The sequence below is a fragment of the Myotis nattereri genome (assembly GCF_964212035.1).
Source record: "Myotis nattereri genome assembly, chromosome: 2".
Lineage (NCBI taxonomy): Eukaryota > Metazoa > Chordata > Mammalia > Chiroptera > Vespertilionidae > Myotis > Myotis nattereri.
Window position 1 is genome coordinate 182,924,073 of NC_138076.1, and position 21,339 is coordinate 182,945,411.

The following is a 21,339-nucleotide window of genomic DNA, read 5'->3' on the forward strand; positions in this document are numbered from 1 at the left end:
ATTTTTTGATATTTGCAACCATAGTAAAACAAAGACTTATATTTTTGATATTTATTTTATATACTTAAATGCCATTTAACAAAGAAAAATCAACCGAAGAAATGAGTTCACCTGTCAGAGGTGTCATAGGTTCGCCATCACTGCTCTAGAGTCTAGAATCTAGATGCTGGTTTATAATAGGTTGTGGGAGCAAGGACAGAAGCAAAAAGAGCAAACAGGAGGCTATCACAACAATCCAGGCAAGAGGGAACAGCAGCTTGGAACAGGAAGAAGTACGGAATGGTATGAAGTGGTCAGTTTCATGATAAATACTTAATAGCAACTGAAGTATTGGGGTGTGGGAGGAAAGAACTGGACTTAAGGAGAAAGAGACATTCCCTTTTCTGCTATCTCATTTTCTACCTTTCTGCAGAAAAAAATGTTTTACTATATTCCTAAGATAAAAGAAAACATTACAATAAACATAGTTGTACTGATGCCCATAAGGGAAATAGAAAGTTCATTGTGCAGCCATGCAGACCCATCCCCTTCATACCGGTTCTTTCATTCATAGTAAAGGACTCTGCTTGTATGTTATCCTCAATTTTTAGCCTTCTGATACTAAATTTAAGGAAATACATTTTTTAATGAAAATGGCAATGGCGAGGATAAGAACCAGTGCTTACTTATGAGAGGGTGATGTTACATTCTCATGAGAAGGTAGCCTACCCTTTATGATGCAATAAGGCATTTTAAAATTCTCTTCTCATCTAGTCAATCAAGCATTCTGCATTAACTATTCAGGCATTTTGAAAATGGTGAGCAAACTATGCATGACCTATACCATAGTCCATATGAAGTAAGAGGATATTATCAGAGCACATAACGGATGACGGTGCTAGTTGCTGGCATTTCAGATGACTACCTTTCAGATGACCACACTGAGGGCTAAGTCCTAAGTTTAGTTTTTAACCTGTTGAAGTGCCTTTGGGAATGTCATTGGATAAGTGGGTCTAAAGCTTGAAGCAGAGGTCTAGTCTGCAGAAACAAATTTATAAGCACTTGGCATACATATGGGAGTAGGTATGGAGGTAAAAGAATTGAGTCTGAAATTAAGCCTATAGCACCACAACAGTGGATAAAGCCTTTGAAGGTGACTGAGAAGGAACAGACTGGGACTTAGAAGCAAAACGTTCTTAGAAGCATGATGTACTAGAAGTCAAGAAAGAAGGTGCGGGAATCACTGAAAGCGTTGAGTGTTGTATTCTGATGAAAGGTCAAAAGGTAAGGATTAAAACTCACTTCACAGTTTAAAAACTGGAAGTGACTGATGACTTTATTAAGAATCATTTTAGTTGCGAATGGGAGCAGGAATCAGAATGGAGTACATTAAGGAGATGGCAGTTTAGAGGCAGAAATGAGGACAGTATTTACCAAAAAACAACAACCAACAAACATAAAAACTCTAAGAAATAAAGCATCTTACAATAGTTTGTGCTACTCTGAATTCCTGGGTCACAAACCCCCACTGTTTAATCAATACTCTCATAGAAAACAGCTGAAAATATCAGAGATAGTATCTTCTTAAGATATTGCCAGGAAGTGGGATTTTTGAAATGAACATTTTATACTGGATTAGATCACTGTTGTAGTGTTTTAGGGCATCATTCCTTTTAGGCCAAAAGAACCATAATGGTTCCTGAATATTGAATGTCTTAACTGATCCTACTTAATGATGAACCGCTGGTACTGTACAGGCACAAGCATTTCCATTTGCATCAACTTAGTAATCAGTGTCAAATCAAACTTTGAGAAACAGAACATTGGTAATTTCCCCTTAGGACTATAATAAATACACTTTAAATTTTTCCATGTGCTATTTCTCCACAGATTGCCAGACAACAGCAGCAACTTCTGCAGCAACAACACAAAATCAATTTGCTTCAGCAACAGATCCAGGTCAGAAATCATAATTTCATACATTCTTCCAATTAAAAAATGCATATTTGTTTCTCATTTTTAGATGTACCTGATTGAAATGATCTAGAGTAAAAATTACTTTCAGCCTAATTCATGCTGTGTTGTCTCCAGTGCCAGGAGAATCATACAGTGGTGGCCCTGTCACGGGCCCTCCTGTGTCAGGGAGCTTCAGTCCAAGCAAGCTGACCACAATTTTCATCCCATATTGAAGGGAAATTAATGTTAGAAATGTTTCATTTTCTCCGTTGTTTCATATTTAAAATGTACCTGTAAGTGTGTTCTTAATGGCGGAGGTGCAGGGAAACCAAAGCAGAAAGGTAGAGTGGGTTTTCATTTAGTCACGGCAGTAAGAACTTTTGCGGTATGTTCAAGAGCCATGTGCGATAAAGGTTGAAGTTAGGGAACATAACGATTTGGTGTTCAAGTAGAATCCTACCTTTAGTATAGACAATGGGTTCTATAACCTCCATATTTTTCTTATGTGGAAATTTACAATGATAAGAAGCATCAATAAAGAACAAAGAAAGCGGTTGTATGGTAACAAAAGGAAATGATACCTTGCCAGTGATGTCTTGTCTCTACCACTCACTAGTGTCATGAACTTGGACAGAATTTGTATCCTTTCCTGAAAATTCTTTTTCTAGAAGCACTTATTTCACAGAGCGTGTATGAGGATTTAATGAAGTCATGGATGGATGGCTTTAGGGTAGTGTCAAGACAAATAGTAAGTGTTCAATATATACTCGCTGTGACTAGCAAGGAAAGGAACCTGAGTCATGGATCTATGAATTCAACCCTGTGTAACTTCATTCATCTGGAGGCAACTATTAGATTTGCAGACAGATTATCTGGGGAAACATTCATCATACTCTTGAAGTTTTACCTTGAGAATCCAATATATTTTATTAAAAGTGAATATCATAAATGACGGAAGAAAATGTGTCAAAATTATTTCATTCGTTTGTTAATCATGTTTAGACTTCTTTGTCAACAGAGTTCATTCCATTGTATTTAATTGGGTCAGGTACATTTAATGTCTTTTCCCTGGATTATATAGACCACAGGGTTTACTCATTCTTGTTCTCGCTGAGATTTCAATGAACTGGTCACAGCCTCAGTGAAAGTGATATATCAATGAGATGATCCAACCAAAGTCTTCGCTTTCCTTAACTGTAATTATTAGAAGCATATTTCTAATAGAATATGCTCTACCAGGAGTGTGGTTGCTCAAAGGTTTAAAACTGTTAATTAGATTTCCATGTTTAGTCTAAGTGTGATGACTTTGAATATAGTTTTAGTTGATGGTATCAGATTATCTAGATTTAAAATGTTTTTAATTATTGAAAACCTATTATAACAAAAATGTTATGGCAAGTTCTCCATATAAGTAAGGCACAATTCCATAATCAGTGATGTGGCCCATTGCAAATCACTTGATTTCACTATAGTTTGATGAAGGTACCAATAGTTCTAAATTTTTCAATTTTTTTATGAGACTGAGAGAGTCCTTTGTTAACCAGAATTGCAAAATTGTATCTAAACCCATATTTAAATATGTATATGGGTAAGCTTTGTTTGACCACTTAAATGTAATCATCATCTTCCATTCCTTTTTTTGGAATTATTTCACAATTATGAACACTGTATATATAATGTGTATTTTAAGCTCTGCTAAAAAGACCAAATGTTGAAATGGATGGATTCAAGCCAAGTTTAATAACCTGCCCAACATCACACAACTAGTTACAAGTAGAGCTAGGATCAGAGACAAAGTTTTCTGATAGTTAATAGAAATTTTGCTAAGTATGAGCAATTTAAAAGCTTAGAATTCCTATTTGATCAAAATGTTAAGCTGGTGGCTTTCACCAGTTCACAGAGTGAAAACAAACAAACATACCCATTAGTCCCTAAAGAGAATAATGTCACACTGATGGTAATTTGGGGGAAACATTAAGAGAGATGTTGAGATATATCTGTGTACTTACCCTCTTTCTAGTTTTAGTACAGATAAATGATAATGACAGAGTCAACATCCATCAAGTTATTAATTTAAAAAAGAGTTTGGGAAGTCGGGAATGTTCCAGGTGAAAATAAGTACTGAGCAAGACTGACAATCTGAAAGGAATTCATTTTCACAGCTTCTAGTATATTCATTAACTAAAAGCATAGTGCTAAAGCATATTTTATAAATTGTTAATTTGGCGCAGTCTTACAAGCACTTAATAATTATGAAAGTCATAATATATTTAACATTGTCTGTTGAGAGATTGTTCCAACAGTTATGGGAGGCACTGATATATTGGTATATGTAGAAATAAAAGATTAAGAAGGTAGAATAGATCCTGTTTTTCTCACATAAATCTTTACCATATTTCTTTTTTAGAATGTTTTCTCTCCCTTTTCTTCTTTCCATTTCCACATTTCCCTTATCAGCACAGGGCAAGTAGGAAGAACAGCAAAAATAAAGCCTTATATAATGGAAGGCAAATAAAATATATAGCAAATTTTATTATAAAATATTGTTTTGTGGATGCATATGTAATCAAATGATCACATAAGAATGTTTTATCATCGATTAAATTATCTTTGATATCTGAAAATACGTATGTATTTTGAATTGGATCTACTTTTTTTCTTTCTTAAATATGGAGCTTTAAGACCTTGTAGAGATAAATATGCCAATTTACATTACTCATCTTGATTTCATTTTTTTTTTTTACTTTTTATTCTATTGTTGCTTTGGACTTTAGAAAACAATGTGTTCTAATTCCTTTATTGATAGAATAGTGGACATCAGTGTTTCTATTCCACAAGTAAGGCTTCCCTTAAAATTTTGGTTTCAATTGAAATATATAAGACATTAACTTGCTCCAAATATTGGTAAAGGCATACAATACCTTAAATTTGTTAGACAGATCTGCCTTGTGGGTTAGATTGATAAAGAGTAAGAAAGCAGGAAAAACTGTCACACTTGGTGGAAATGTTAAATGACTGGAGAATGATATTCCCCAACATTTTTCTCATTCTTTTACTGAGATCTCTTTAAAGGAGAGGTCAATTTAGACATGTTTATTTCATTTGAAGTACATGCCATTTAATTTTTACAATTATGAACAAGTTTGTATGTGCCTATATGCACACACATTCACATATTCTAATGACCAGATTATTTAAAATTTATTGGGGTCTGTTAATTCTATTTTTTTCAACTCCAAATGAAAAGAGTGGTGGTAGGTTTTACTCAATTACTTATTTGAAGAGAAAATACCATAAGAGTTATTTTTAAAAAGCAGTTTTATTTTTTTAAATATATTTTATTTATTTTTCACAGAGAGGAAGGGAGAGGGATAGAGAGATAGAAACATCAATCAGCTGCCTCCTGCACACCCCCCACTGGGGATGTGCCTGCAACCAAGGTACATGCCCTTGACAGGAATCGAACCTGGGACTCTTCAGTCCACAGGCCGATGCTCTAGCCACTGAGCCAAACCGATTAGGGCAAAAAGCAGTTTTAATTAATAACTTAGGATCAGTTCTTCACGAACTATTTTTCTCCCTTTTAAAACCATCCTTGGTTTTAAAATTGCATTATTCTAATTGGACTGAAAACACAATCTACTTTACTTCCTTATAGATAATTTAGAGTTATAGTTGTCTTTCAGGTTAATACATAACTCAGAATTAAAAAAAGAATTTATGTTATCTTTTGTAACATCATAAACCAGTTCACTTTACAAAAAGAAAAAATCATATCCTAATGCCAGAAACATCCTATTAGCACTCTAGAGCTGTATCATTTCTTTATGAGATTATTAATTTTAGAACACCAAGAACTTTCAGTCTCCTTTTTTTTTTTTTTTTTTTAATATTGGGCAATGTTTCCCTTTAATTGTCCTTAAAAAAAGAACAATTTTTACATTCCTACTTACTACCTATCTAGCTAACGTTTAATGTACATTAGTATATTAGTACAAATTTATAAATGTGTCAGAGAAAAATATCTTTCTAGATTTCTTTGAGGGTAAGGTTTCTACTGTATTGTTTCTGCCTACCATAGCTATTTTTTAAATATATTTTATTGATTTTTTACGGAGAGGAAGGGAGAGGGATAGAGAGTTAGAAACATCAATAGAGAGAAGCATGGATCAGCTGCCTCCTGCACATACTGGGGATGTGCCCGCAACCAAGGTACATACCCTTGACTGGAATCAAACCTGGGACCCTTCAGTCCCCAGGCCGACACTCTATCCAGTGAGCCAAACCAGCCAGAGCCCATGGCTAATTTTTAGTAATTTTATTTTCTGACTAATCTAGCTTTTATAATAAATCAACCTATTTCTAATACTGATAGTTAGGTGGTTTATGTTTCCAATAATGATCCTAGACCCATGGTTCATCTTGACCTGGTTCACTGTTACCAAAAAATTTTAAAGTAAATGAATGTGACCTCTGTGAACTTCCATTATGGCAACAAAGTGAATGTCTCTGGAGACCCAGTTTCTCTTTTATCTTGAAGCTTTGTATGGGACAGAGTTTCTACAGCTTTCGGCTGGGGAAGCATGTCCTAGTTTTAAAGTTTTTACTCTCTCTTAATAATACTTAATGGAATTTAAGGTTCTTATTAGCATCTAATAGGGCCAAGTCAAACATGTTTTACTATGAAATCCATTTACAGTATTTCTAAGGGCAGATTTAAAGATGTTGTACTTCTTGTCAAATGAATATTTGTCATGATTCCCATATTGAAATTTCAGTGTTAGAATTTTCATAAGAGATTCCACAAATGTATTGCATTTCCCCTTCTGATAAACTTTTCCTACCGTTGTTCATTGTTTTCTCTTGGGGATAAATAATTGATATTTAATAACTCCCTGTCATTGTTTCTGATTCCTAAATTAAGCATGTTCAGGTCTGATAATAGTTTTGGGCTGTTGGTTCTGCCTGGAGCTAAAGGCAGAGCAAAGAACAAATCTCCTTCCTTTACATTGTTAGTTGGCTGGTGTATATTCCACAGTATGGAGGAAAGAGCTTGGTTCTTTAGGTGGCATAGAACTATATTTAACTGTATGAAATACAATTTTAGCAATGACTTAATCATTCAATTAAATACATTCCTTTCAGTCAGAGGGAGCTACTTTTAAATCTTTTTTTTTTAATACATCTCCTAATGATTACCTAATGATAGAATTTCATTCATTCATGTTATTTCTCTATGCAGATAAATATGTCTCTGTAGATAGAGATTGATATACATATATATTTCAACTTTATTGATATAACACATGCACATATATTACAATTTTTATAGATATAAACAATTTAACAAAAAAGTATATTAGAGCACATCTTTTTTTGGAATTAGACATACCTGAATTCAGTCTCTGCATCTTCACACCTCATCTGCTGTGTGATCTTGGGAAACAGCTTAATCCCTCTGTTTCATTACTTCCATCTATATAATGGGAGTTACAATACTCAAATCACAACTGGTTAATCTGAGAATTAAATTGGATCATGCCTGGCATATAGTGAGCACACATTGCTAAAAATTTCTGCCTAAGTCATTAGAGGAGAAGCTTGTTCTCTTTGTATTTCTGATGATGAACAATTTAATGACTACTACCAGCAAGAGGAGAATTTCTAGGAAAAAAATATAATCTACATGGCAGTAGCTACTAAAAACTGTACCTTCAGTGTTCCAAATTCATATAATTTTAGAATTACAAGGGACTTTTAGAAAGCCTTTATTTAGACCTAGCTCTCCTTTGGACATTCATAAACTGAACCCAAGTAAGGTTAGATTTTCCCAATGTCAACAGAAGTTGTTACTTGTGGAACAATGGCTGGATTCCAAGTTTCTCGAGTCTTGGCTTCGCTCATTTTTATTTCACTGATATTCTACCATTTAAGGCTTAATGGCCCGAAGTTTTAAAATGAGTTTTCTTTCACTGGGCACTTACTCTTACAAAGTAAAAATACAATTTGACTTATGCACAATTGAATGATTAAGTTGCAGTCACAGGCTCAACCAATTTGTGACAAAGGTTTCATTTTATTGGAGCCAAAGTTCTCTGAGCTCATTAAGAGTTTTGGTAATTCTTGGTAAATTATTATGCAGAACGAAATCCATTGAAATATTGTATTGAAAATATAATAACGCTAAAAGTGAAAGCATAGTACCTGACTGACCTGCTGGTTTATGATTTCTTTCTCAGAGTGTGGTAAGCTGGAAACATTCTCCCCGCCCCTCAACAAGACCCCACACACATATATGAGCACAAAGAGATTGCAAAGTAACCTTGTCTATTTAAGAGACTGGAAATGCCAAGAATAAACACCATGCAATTAAGGAAGCATTTCCACCTGAGAAGGAAATGAATTAACTCCTTGAGGTCCAACTAATGATTTGCCATATGAAACAAAATATACCACAACTGGATAGAATGCAGTTCTTGGCATTCAGACAGATTAGTAGGGGAGAAACTATGGAGATACAGAGAAGTAACTTTATAGATGACATTCCTCTCTTTCTTGCACTTTCTGGAAACAGAAAGATAGTTGAGAAAATAGGTGACCTCTTCTAACAGAGCAGTGATGATAACTACACCTGTCTAGTATTACTCAGAGGGAACTACTTATAAATCCTTTCTTTAAAAAAAATGCATTTCCTAATGATTACCTAATGATAAAATTTCCATCATTCATGTCATTTCTCTACGCATACAAATGTGTCTCTGTAGACAGAGATAGAGATTGATATGCACATATATGTCAATTTTTATTGATAAAATACATTCCACATGGCTAAAATGGTACAGGGGAGTAATGAAAGCAGCTGTCTAGAGCCCAGGCTGCTATGTGGTGCCCAATATTTTTACTCAGAAGGAACCACTTTAAAATCTTAAAAGTTTTGCCCAAGCTGGTTTGGCTCAATGGATGGAGCATAGGCCCATAGACTAAAAGATCATGGGTTCTATTCTGGTCAAGGGACCTACCTCCCTTGGATGTGGGAGGCAACCAATCAGTAATCAATATTTCTCTCTCTGTGTCTCTCCCCAACCCTTCCATTCTCTCTAAAAGTTAATGGAAAAATGTCCTCGGGGGAGGATTAACAAAACAAAACAAAAAATCTTTAAAGTTTTATTTTTAATAGCTTCCTAGTTATCAATTTTATAATATAACTAGAGGCCCAGTGCACAAAAATTTGTGCACTCGGCGGGGAGAGGGGGGTCCCTCAGCCCAGCCTGTGCCCTCTCGCAGTCTGGGACCCCTCAGGAGATAACGACCTTGTGGCTTAGGCCTGCTCCTGGGTGGCAGAGGGCAGGCCCAATCCCTATGTGCAGCCCCTGGTCGGGCTCAAAGCAGGGCCGATTGGGGAGTTGGGGCGCCGCCCCCTGTCACGCATAGAGCAGGGTGGATTGGGAGGTTGCGATGCCACCCTCAGTCACGCTCAGGGTAGGGCTGATAAGGGGTTGGGGCACCGCCCCCTGTCACACTTAAGGCAGGATCGATGGGGAGGTTGTGGCACCACCCCCTGTCACGCACAGAGCAGGGCCAATCAGGGGGTTGGGTCGCTGCCCCCGTCACTCACAAAGCAGGGCACATCAGGGGGGTTGGGGCTCCGTACCCTGTCACGCACAGAACAGGGCCGATCAGGGGGTTGGGAGCTCCCAACTGTCACTCACAGAGTAGGGCCGATATGGGAGTTGGGGCACTGCCCCCTGTCACACAAAGAGCAGGGCGGATCAGGGGGTTGGGGAGCCACACCCTGTCACACTCAGAGCAGGGCCGATCAGGGGGTTGGGGCGCCGCCATTGTCACACTCAGGGCAGGGCCGATGGAGAGGTTATGGCTCTACCCCGTCACACACAGAGCAGGGCCCGTGGGGGGGGGGAGGGGTTTGGGGCGCTGCACCCTGTCACACACAGAGCCGCAGGGCGATCAGGGGGTTGGGGAGCTCTCCCCTATCAGGCACAGAGCAGGGCTGATCAGGGGGTTGGGGTGCCTTCCCCTGTCATGAACAGAGCAGGGCGGATAGGGAGGTTGTGGCCCTGCCCCCTGTAACACACAGAGCCGCAGGGCGATCAGGGGGTTTGGGCGCTGCCCCCTGTCACGCTGACCCCGGCTGGCTGAAAGCAGGTTTCTGGGGTTTTGTTTAGCTTCTATATTTGTAACAATGTTTCAAACCGCAAGCTCAGAGGCCTGCAGCGGCAGGCGGGGAACGTTGGAGTCCTCCATCACTGAAGCAAGCAAGCCTCATGTTCGCTTCAAGCTGCTTGGCTGCCAGCCGCCATCTTGGCTGGCAGTTAATTTGCATATCACCCTGATTAGCCAATGGGAAGGGTAGCGGAGGTACGGCTAATTACCATGTTTCTCTTTTATTAGATAGGACTAGAGGCCTGATGCACAAAATAGTGCAAGAGTAGGCCTTCCTTCCCCTGGATGCTGGCACCAACTTCCCTCTGGCACCCGGGACCCGGGCTTCATGGGAAAGGTCATCCAGTCTAATTAGCATATTATGATTTTATTATTATAGATTCCAGTGCTATTGCTGACTTATCATTTTTAAATATCACTAACTTGGAAACAGGAGGACAATTTACTTAGTTCCTATATTGCCATCCTGACATTCCCTCCTATTCCCCTTTTTCACCTCAAAATATATGTCTTTTAAGTTCTTCCAATAAGTACTTTGAAACTTTAAATAGTTTGCTTACACCTCTTCTCTTGTTCAATCAACTATACCATAGTGTCTCTTGAACTTGCCTTGTTACATGAGGATGGCACCTCTCCTCTCGCACTCCCAGTTGCCAACTTTCATTATCTCTATGTTTACTCTAAATTTATATGTGTGTGTCTGTATATGTGTATACATACATACCTGTTTGCTTTATCTATTGCTTAATAATAAAAGTTGAAAATCAATAAATGGTGTCGACATTAAAATATGTCTATATATTGTTTGCTGAATAGTTTTAATAGGATACTCCTTATTTCCTTCATGAGTAGCTTTGTGGTTTCCAATTGCCTTTATTTTCCCCCTCATGTTATTTGCCTTATGATTTCTATAAATTATCAGAAATAAATCAAGTCCCCAGAATCCCCTTTTCCTTGACACCTGCTTCCTTGCACTCTGTCCTCCTGCTTTTGTTTAGGCTTGCTGGTCCAGCTGAAATTCTCAGATGGCCATGTATGGCCCTCCAGAGCCGGAATCACTGTTTCCAATAGCATTTTCCACCTTGGGTTCTCTCCTTGCTTTGCTCCAGAACCACACTGAGGAACTTCCTAAAAGAAAAGGAGGGGCAGGGGGTGCATAGGATGTAAAGTGTCTGGAATAAAAATGTTCAAAATATATACATGCATATATTTTTAAACTCCTACTTAATTGACAGTTTGGCTGTAAATAAAAGTCCCTTACTTTTCTTCACAGTACTAATTTCCTATTTATATTTATTTGGTTTTTGCTGTACCCCTACCACTACCACAACACATACGTGCCCATAACTTCTGTGGGGTCAAATATTTTATCTGTCTTGATTACTACTAAACTGAAAATACTTATAATAGTTCCTGGCATATAATAAGAACTTTACAATATTTATTGAATGTATGAATGATTAAAGTGAGATCACATTACCTACTCTGTAGTGTACATAACAACAAGCAAACCAATAATTTTCTCCAGGGATTCAAAGAGATGTTTAGGGGGAAATTAAAATAGATAACCAACATTTCCTGTGCTGAATATGATTTGTAAAATTATTTTGTTCTTTGCACCATACCGATGAAAAGGAGTATCCCATTGTTTCTCTTTTTTATTTTATTGATTAAGTTATTACATATGTGTCCTTATCACCACATTACCCCCCATCCCCCCACTCATGCCCTCACCCCCCTGTTGTCTGTGTCCATTGGTTAGGCCTACATGATAGCATATAAGTCCTTTGGTTGATCTCTCCCCCTTAACCCCACCCTCCCCTACCTTCCCTCTGAGGTTTGACGGTCTGATTGAGACTTCTCTGTCTCTGGATCTGTTTTTGTTCATCTGTGGAGGTAATTTCATATAATTATCACAAGAATTCAGATAAGTTATGGCATTATCTCCATTTAATAGTCAGTGGAAGTAAGGAGTGTGTGTGTGTGTGTGTGTGTGTGTGTGTGTGTGTGTGTGTGTTTCTGAGATCCAGAGAGTTGAGTACTATATAAACTAAGAAGGTGCCTCCTGCAGCAATAGGTGATTTAATTCAGTTAATTTCGATAAAATAAGAGTAAGTGATCTTATCAAACTGAGTTGGTAAGATCCTCAGTTTGGCAGGATTTTGTTAAAGTAATTTACTTTTCTTTCTACAATAAGCCAGGTAAAATAGTGTTCTTTTATAAGTGAGAGAAATTAATATTTATAAATGGAGGAAACATGTGTTTCACATAAGCAAATGTACATAACTAAATCTTCACATATAAATGCAAAAGAATGGATGTCATATTTATAAAAGATACATATCTTTAAAAATAATTATTTTTATGTTGGAATTCTTGTTATACTTAAGGAAATTAGAAGAGGTGAACTAATTAATTTTCATAGCATATACATATTTAATTAAAAGGTAAAATAATAAGCTAATTTTGTTATCATATGTTTAAAGTTTTGTATTAATATATGTGCATACATAAACTCAAGTTTCTATATTTTTAAATCATTATATTCACTTTATATTTTTCTGTTTATTACCAAGGTATGTTTTTAAAATTTTTTCTTCTCCCATGCTACCATCTAATTCTGAATACATTTTTACGCCTGCCTCAATATTCCTTTCCGCCACTTTGCCAAGACCTGTATCTGTGGCTGCTGCTCGACCATCTGACATAGCCTAGTCTAGTCCTTTCCTTTACCCTTTTTTTTCTCTCTCCCATAGTTCCTTTCTCTGGCTAACTTTTCTCCTCTTTCTTGTCATTGTTCAATTGGATTTTATGTTTACATTGTATAGAAAGTTGTTCACATAAATACAGTAAGTGGAAAATATTCTTCTGTTTTAATTTTAAATGTAAATTATTTGAGCCCTAGCTGGTTTGGCTCAATGGATAAAGCATCGGCCTGCATACCGAACGGTCCCGGGTTCGATTCCGGTCAAGAGCAGGAACCTAGGTTGCAGGCTCCTCCTGGGCCCAGGCCCTGGTTGGGGTGCATGTAGGAGGCAACCAATGGGTGTGTTTCTCTCACATCAGTGTTTCTCTCTGTCTTTTCCCCTCTCTTACATGCTCTCTAAAATCAATGGAAAAATATCCTCGGGTGAAAATTAAAAAAATAAAAGTAAATGATCTGAATTTCTGTGGGGTGGTTCGTTAGGGAGAGAGCAAAGGGAACATAAACAGGCTCAGAGAGAGTTTCCACAGGGTGTTAGTATAATACATTATTGCAATCTTTTCATGATAGAGGGTGTGTTGTCATGAGCGCCCGTGTCATGCAGTCAGAGTAAGAGGAGGGATGGTGCTGCCGTAGGTAAATCAAGAGATAACAATACATTTTTTTCTGTTGCCTGGTCTGGAGGTGTTCAGGATGTGTTTTCTTGATATCTTCATCCGCCCCTAATTGAGGATGCTTTAAAATTGAATGACGAGCAGTCAAAACGTGTTTGCTTCAAGCTGAGAAGAAAAATGCTGGTGTCTCCGCTTCCAAACGGATTGCGCTTTGTACACAACTGACAGCTACAGTCACTTTGAGTGACTGATAAGTGGGAAGCTTTGCCACTTATCAAGGAATGCAGGCTGAAAAGAAAATGCTGCCGCCGTGTAGATGCTCTGGCATGTTCAAAATAACATCCTACATCAGTCAGCCCAGAAGCACTCCAAGACATTGACAATGAAGCAATGCATATAGAAGTGTGGTGTGTGTGTGTGTGTGTGTGTGTGTGTGTGTGTGTGTGTGTATGGGGAGTCAAAAGTTACCCAAACAAGCAAATAGGAAAAAAAGTGCAGTTAGGTGTCAGTATTTGTGAAGTGAATCGATGGTTAAATAACGGACACATATTTTGATGAAATTTCCCCTTGGTTTGAAACATTCAAATTTAAAATTGCATGGCTAGGATGCTCCACCACTATTTATAGAAGCAGCTAGCTTTGACCAAATGAAGCACCTGCATAATAAATGTGCCATCTACGTATGCAGTCATTTTAACCATGTGGAAGAAACCACATTCTTATTCTTTTTTGTGTGTGTCTAAATATTTAACATTTAAAATATATGTGTACAATATTCTGTTATATCTAACTTAAATAGCATGATTATATAATAAAATAGGATACAATATGTTTGTTTTCATTTTAAACCTAATTTTGAGATGATACTAATGAAAGATGCACTGGCCTAATATCTACAAATAAAAATTTGATATGTTTACTCAATTAGGATTACATGTACAGTGCATGTATAATCCTGCTCTAAATGTTCTAGGACATTCATATTTCAAACGGTTTGTCTGTCTACTAACACCTTACTTGTGTTCCTGTACTTTTTAAATCTCTAATAGGAGAGATGCAATAGACTTCCAATGATTTCAACCTCCCACAGATGTCATAGTGTCTATTTAAATAACTTGTTTCAGTTTGAAAACCCCTAAATACCCTTATTTTTGTCAGACCTTATGTCCCAACTATGTGCAGAGGTATAATTAGGAAACCTGCAAATCATTTCACTCATCTCAATTGCTGTAGGATTGAAGACTACTAATGTTTACATCATTATAAGAACTATCCGGACCGGCCAGTGTGGCTCAGTTGATTGAGTGTCATTCCATGCACCTTGAGGTTGCTGGTTAGATTTCTGGTCAGGGCACATGCTGGGGTTGCTGGCTTGATGCCCAGTAGGGGGCGTGCAGGAAGCAGCAGATCAATGATTCTCTCTCACACTGATGTTTCTATCTCCCTCTCCATTCCTCTCTTTGAAATCAATATATATCTTGAAAAAACTGTTTAGAAAATATGGCCCACAGAACAATCTATAAATTGCTACAAGTCCAATCTGTGAACTGCTACAAATCATTGATGAGATAAGGAGTTTGTTAAACCAGCTTTAATTCAGATGACATTTTATTTTCACTGCAAGTTTCCTGAAGGAAGCAGTTACCTGGTTACATCCTAACAGCTCCTGACCTCATCACAGTACATTGAGTAGTACCAATTTAAAACCCTTTGATCAATAAAATAGTTAATATAAAAAATTAGACTTTAGAGATAATTTAAGTCTTTTTGTTTTTCGTGGATGGGAAAGGTATGGTCCAAAAATGATAAGGGCTATAGTCACTTCCCATTAGATGTAGACCCTGGTCTTTTGGTCCTGTATTACCATCCTACATAATCCTATATAATAAAAGCTTAATATGCTAAGTTTCCAGTTGTCCAGTTGTTCGTTCAACCAATCATAGCGTAATATGCTAATGATTTGCTAAGGCCGCTCAATTGCTGGCTATGATGTGCACTGACCACCAGGGGGCAGACAGTCAATTGGTCCACCAGTCACTATGACGTGCACTGACCAGCAGGGGGCAGATGCTCTGACCAGTAGGTTAGCTTGATGCTGGGGTCTGGCCAATCAGGACTGAACAAGACAGGCTGGCCATGCCATGGAGCCCTTCCGCGGTCCCTCCCCAGCTGGCCAACCTCCCACATCCCTCCCCAGCCCTGATCGTGCACCAGTGGGGTCCCTCGGCCTGGCCTGCACCCTCTTGCAATCTGGGACCCCTTGGGGGATGTGAGAGAGCTGGTTTTGGCCTGATGGCAGAATGACTGGTCGCTATAACATGCACTGACCACCAGGAGGCAAACGCTCAATGCAGGAGCTGCCCTGTGGTAGTCAGTGCACTCCCATAGGGGGAGCATCGCTCAGCCAGAAGCCAGGCTCATGGCTGGCAAGTGCAGTGGTGGTGGCGGGAGCCTCTTCCACCTCCATGGCAGCACTAAGGATGTCCTGTGGGAGTGGGCCTACGCCATAAGTCAGACACCCCCCAAGGGCTCCCGGACTGTGAGAGGGTGCAGGCCAGCTGAGAGGACCCTCACTAATGCACAAATTTCATGCATCCAGTGACTGGTTGACTGTTCAACCAATCAAAGCATAATATGCTAATGATATGCTACGGCCGCTCAACCACTTGCTATGACATACACTGATCACCAGGGGGCAGACAGTCGACTGGTTCACCAGTTACTATGACATGCACTGACCATCAGGTGGCAGATGCTCCAACCACTAGGTTAGCTTGCTGCTTAGGTCTAGCCAATTGGGACTGGGTGAGATGGGCTGGGCATGCCCTGGACCCCTCCCATGGCCTCTCCCTTGCCCTATCATGCACCAGTGGGGTCGTCAGCCTGGCCTGCACCCCCTCACAATCTGGGACCCCTCGGAGATTATCGGAGAACTGGTTTCAGCCCAATCCCACAGGCCACGCCCCTCAGAGGACACTAGATGCAGGGCTCATGGCTGGTGAGTGCTGCTGTAGCAGCGTGAACCTCTCCTGATCAGGACTGATTTGGCGTGAGCCCGCAGCAGGTGCAGTGGGGCCAGAATGAGCAGGAGTGGCAGGTAGGAGCTGCAGGTGGCATTGGACTGCAGGTTTCAGCCCAATCCCTGCAGGCCACCCAAAGGGGCCCCACCTGTGCACGAATTGGTGCACTGGGCCTCTAGTCCTATCTATTAATAGACAAACATGGTAATTAACCTTACCTTCGCTACCATCGCCATTGGCTGATCAGCACGATATGCAAATTAACCACCAACAAAGATGGCGGCTAATTTGCGTACTGCAGGCAGAGCAGGACATTGGGAGCCGCCATCCAGGCCCCCCGTGTGCGACCCCAGGAGCCACTGGAAAGCCAGGACACAGGCAAGGCAGCCCACTGGGACCCATGAACCCCTCGGCGAGGTCTGCAGGTGAAGCAGTGATCAAGCTATGAGGGGGGTTGTGGGGGGCAGAAGGAGCAACAGGAGCAGCTCTGGCTGGAGACTGAAGACTCCCGCCGGAGCAAGGAGCAAAGACTGAAGGCTCCAGCTGCAGCAAAGACTATGTCCAGAGCGAAGATGGAAGGCAGTGGCCAGAGTGAAGGTCTGGGTCCCGGGTGCCAGAGGAAAACTGGTGCTGGCAGCCAGGGGAAAGAAGACCTATTGCACGAATCTTCATGTGACAGGCCTCTAGTATTAAATAGATCATTAGCACTCCTGAACACAAAATGAGCAGCAAGTCTTCAGAGCCCATCAAGTTGAGTTTATTACTTTGTCTGGAATTTGAAACACATATTACATCTTTTGCTAAAGAAATTTGGAACACTATTTGAATATTTCCATAGAATTTTTAAATGACACATCATTTAGGAGAAAAGAATTCGGAAATGTTAATCAAGTTCTAATTCACTACAATTTCAGTATATCATTTTGGGAGGCATACATACAAAACTTTCCTAACATCTATTTCATTGGTTCCTGATGGTTCTTATATTTTTTAAGAAAAGTATCATTTTTTTACAGTGAGCTAGTGTGTGTGTTTGACCCATTTTGAATTAAAATTTATAACAACATATTATGAGAGTCCATAAACTAAAATTAGAAAGCAAAAATTGACGTTCTAGGTGAAAATACTCTCTGATATGCTTTTCCAAGAAAAGTGTGCTTTTAATAAAGAGTGGCTGAGGCTCTTTTATTTTTTTATTTTTAATCGATTTTTTACAGGGAGGAAGGGAGAGGGATAGAGAGTTAGAAACTTCGATGAGAGAGAAACATCAATCAGCCACCTCCCGCACAACCCCCACTGGGGATGTGCCCGCAACCAAGGTACATGCCCTTGACTGGAATCAAACCCAGGACCCTTCAGTCAGCAGGCCGACGCTCTATCCACTGAGCAAAACTGGTCAGGGCAGGCTGAGGCTCTTTTAAAGTGAAACAAATATTTCACAGGACCTCTTTGATTTTTATACGTGTTTTTAAAACCTAAATTGGGAAATACATATTTTAGCAAAGGAAAATGTTTCCCCAGTATACAATTGATTTTTCCTTTTCTCCCACTGTAAAATGATGCCCATTCCTTGGCCTCCCCAGTTAGGGTATTTGATACACATTTATTCTATCATTTCTTGAAAGCTTTATCTTCCAGACTCCTATTGTTCTAAAACAGCCTTTTTCTGTTTTGTTCTGTAAGAAGTGCTTATTTCATGGAAGGAAACAGAAAAGTCAGATTTTTTTCCAAGATCTGTATCCCTTGAGACATTGAGTTAAGTCCCTTTTGTGATTCAAAAAGAGTACTGCTCTTAAATGCATTACAAGCACAATTTTGAGGAGTCCAAATACTTCCATCAACACATCATTATTTAACCTGTCTTCTGCTACCTTACATCGTGTGTGTGTGTGTGTGTGTGTGTGTAATCGATCTCTTACCCTATTTCTTTTCTTTCTATAAAATTATTCCCATCCTGTGACACAAATTTCTTCCTAGACGTCATCAACTTAGTGAGAATTTAGGGGAAAGAACACAATGCAGAAATAACTATCAGATATTATTCTGTAAATACCTGCTTTAAAAAAATCATACCCTGATATCATGAAAATACTAATAATCTTTCCAATCATGGGAGAGCTATCTTGTGAATCTTCTCAAGGTAGTATCCTTATATTTTATTTCTCTTATATGGCCACTATACGATACAGTGTTAATACGTCCAAACAAAATTTCACTTTCAGTCATGTAGCAATTAGATTTTAATTCATCTAATAAATCTGTGATCATAACATTGCACAATTCAGATATCTGATGATTTTTCTTCTTGCACAGTCATAATCATAGAAATAACATAATAAGGACCTATCACAGGGAAAAAAGTAAATTATAAAGCAAATCAGTAGACATTCTTCAGTTATTTTTAAAGAAAATCAGGATCACAGTATTTCTGATAAGTACTAAAGTCCTCAAATGCTTGTATGCTATCGCTTCGCCCACTTTGTAAAGGTTACTAATGGCGTGAGATGGTAAGGTATGATCCTATCCTCATTGACCCTTCTTTATCTGAGTAAATCCTTAGAATTCTATGTTTCATCTAAAATGATGAGGGAGGTGCTCTTCTTTAAGCTTTCCAGTACCATCTTCAGAGCCACAGGGAATTAACATTCCCCTGTAGCACATCTTCTCCATATGTCTTTGCTTAACAGCCATTTTTGCACTCTTCCTTTCTTTTTTAAGCATTTGATTGATTTTCTTCATTTTTAGACTTGAGCAGAGGAAAGAGAAAAATATGAAAAGTAAAACCACTCAAATTAACACTGTTTGATGTTTTATGGGGTTTTTAATATGGAATAATATGTAGTGACATCATACCTGGAAAACGGAGACAGAGAGACTTAGGAAATTCAGACTTAACTGAGTTTTCACAGGAAAAGATGAAAGGATTAAATGTGGTTTCTGAAAATGTTTTATTTTTCAACCATCCCAGTTCAATTTAGATTAACCTTCTGTGATATAATTCTGCCAAGTCTCTGAAAGTATGGACCTTAAGATGTTGAACCTATTTGTCAATCTCTCTTTCTAGATGTAAAGATTAGGAGAGGAAGTTTGGTCCTTATCTTTAAAAATTTTACAGCCTCAAAATGAAACTGAAAGGCCTACACAAAGGAATAAATCTTGATTTTTAAATTTATTTTCACAGATTATTCTAGAAAGTTTTAAAGATGTGTATATCCCAGAATACACATTTCATTTTTAACTTTCTCTGATCAGTGACTTCTAATAGCATTAAGAAACTGTGATATACTAAAAATTTCACGTCGCTTTCTGTCTAAAACCACTATCTGATAAATACATATTTATGGCGTGGCTCCTTTTATGGATTCCTTTGCATAAAGATTTTTAAAATTAAGTATCTTGAACTTGGGGTGTGTCTTCGATTTTAAAATATATTAAGGGCGCTTATGACATGTTTAAGTAATTTTAATATTTTTCTACATAACAATCATTCTGACAATAGAGCAAATATTTTAATTTACCCATTGAAGTCATGGAGGATAACACTCATCAAGGAAAGATGTGTAAGATTAGGTAAACATCTTCCCCCAGTACCATTGACTGTTTAGATGAGCCTTTTCTCCCTATGGTACTGCTTTAAAACTGAAGGAGAAACAGAAAATAACCTCAGGATGTGTTGCACTTATTTTATTACTGCTTGCCCCTTCTCTCCACCTTGACCACTATTAAGTTTTATTCTGTTCTGGCTGTGTTAAGCTGTACTAAATGTCAGTGGGATGTCTGCCCACATCATCTGTTATAATGATCTGTCCCTACTGGTAGGGATTCATTCATTGAAGCTCTTGTTGTACAATTCTACCAACCCACCTGCTTGGTTAGGAAATATAATTCTCCCCTTCTGCAGTCCTGAGCTGATCTTAATAAACATGATGGTGAGAAATGCTACAGGCCTCTTTTTTTTATTATTTGCTATTTAATAACTTGCTAAAAGAGAAAGAGCAGTAATGAAGACTACAAATGCTTGTCATTGATGGGTAGTTACAGTAGTTACCGAGACAAAAGGACAAAATCAAGGTTGAGGACTGACCAAAAAGTATGCATTGTATCTTCTAAATATTTTAATGCATCAGTTATGATGCATTACAAGGCATATAACTAGCAAAACTGGGTTTTATGTCCTTTAAAAAGTAGAGTGTTTACATAGCTATATGCAAAGTATAAGGGACCTTGAAGTACTTTGAATTGGGTAGAGATCAAACCTCTCAGCTCTGCTCAGCTATAATGAAGATGTTCTTGTCACCTTTAAATAATGCTCACGTTACTAAGATTTTCAGAATTTTCTGGAGACAATCCAGTAATATAGCTTCATTATAAGAGTACATTGAGGCAGTAATTGTAGCTATTGAATATCTTGAAGGCCAAAGTAAACTATGGATGAGAAACATGATAAAAAGGTAACAGCAATCAAAAGGACTTGGAAGGACTAAGCATATAAGTGCAAAGGCATTTCTTTGTGTGTGGCTTTTGGCCATGTCTTTAAGGAGAGGTATCTGGAAGGATTTAAGGGAGACAGGAATGGAGAGAGTGACCAGCTTTTTCTTGAAAGCCTTTTATAGAAACTGGAGATTTTACTATTTGCTAGTTTGTGACTTTGGACAAGTGATATAATGTCATTGATTTTCAGCTTCTTCATCGGTAGGTTGGAAATTGTATTATCTCTCGTATGAGCGTTGAGATAAAAAAAAATCAAATAACAGTGGAAGCGTGTACTTGTAGAGCACTAGAACAAATTTATGTTGTTGATGGTAATCTATTTTCTCCTCATCTGCTTCATATCATTACTCTGAACTTTAAATTTTCGTAATGGGATCCTAGAAATGTTTGTTTC

The 21,339-nt window shown here is 38.4% G+C and overlaps 1 protein-coding gene across 6 annotated transcripts in view; it reads left to right on the forward strand.

Moving 5' to 3' along the window:
- Positions 1 to 21,339, forward strand: part of SOX5 (SRY-box transcription factor 5) — a 966,957-nt gene that overhangs the window by 762,572 nt on the left and 183,046 nt on the right. For all 6 annotated transcript variants that reach the window (XM_081083091.1, XM_081083093.1, XM_081083089.1 and 3 more), the window contains one exon: positions 1,870 to 1,938. In XM_081083091.1, coding sequence (XP_080939217.1) covers positions 1,870 to 1,938 — 69 coding nt within the window. The remainder of the gene's footprint in view (positions 1 to 1,869; positions 1,939 to 21,339) is intronic.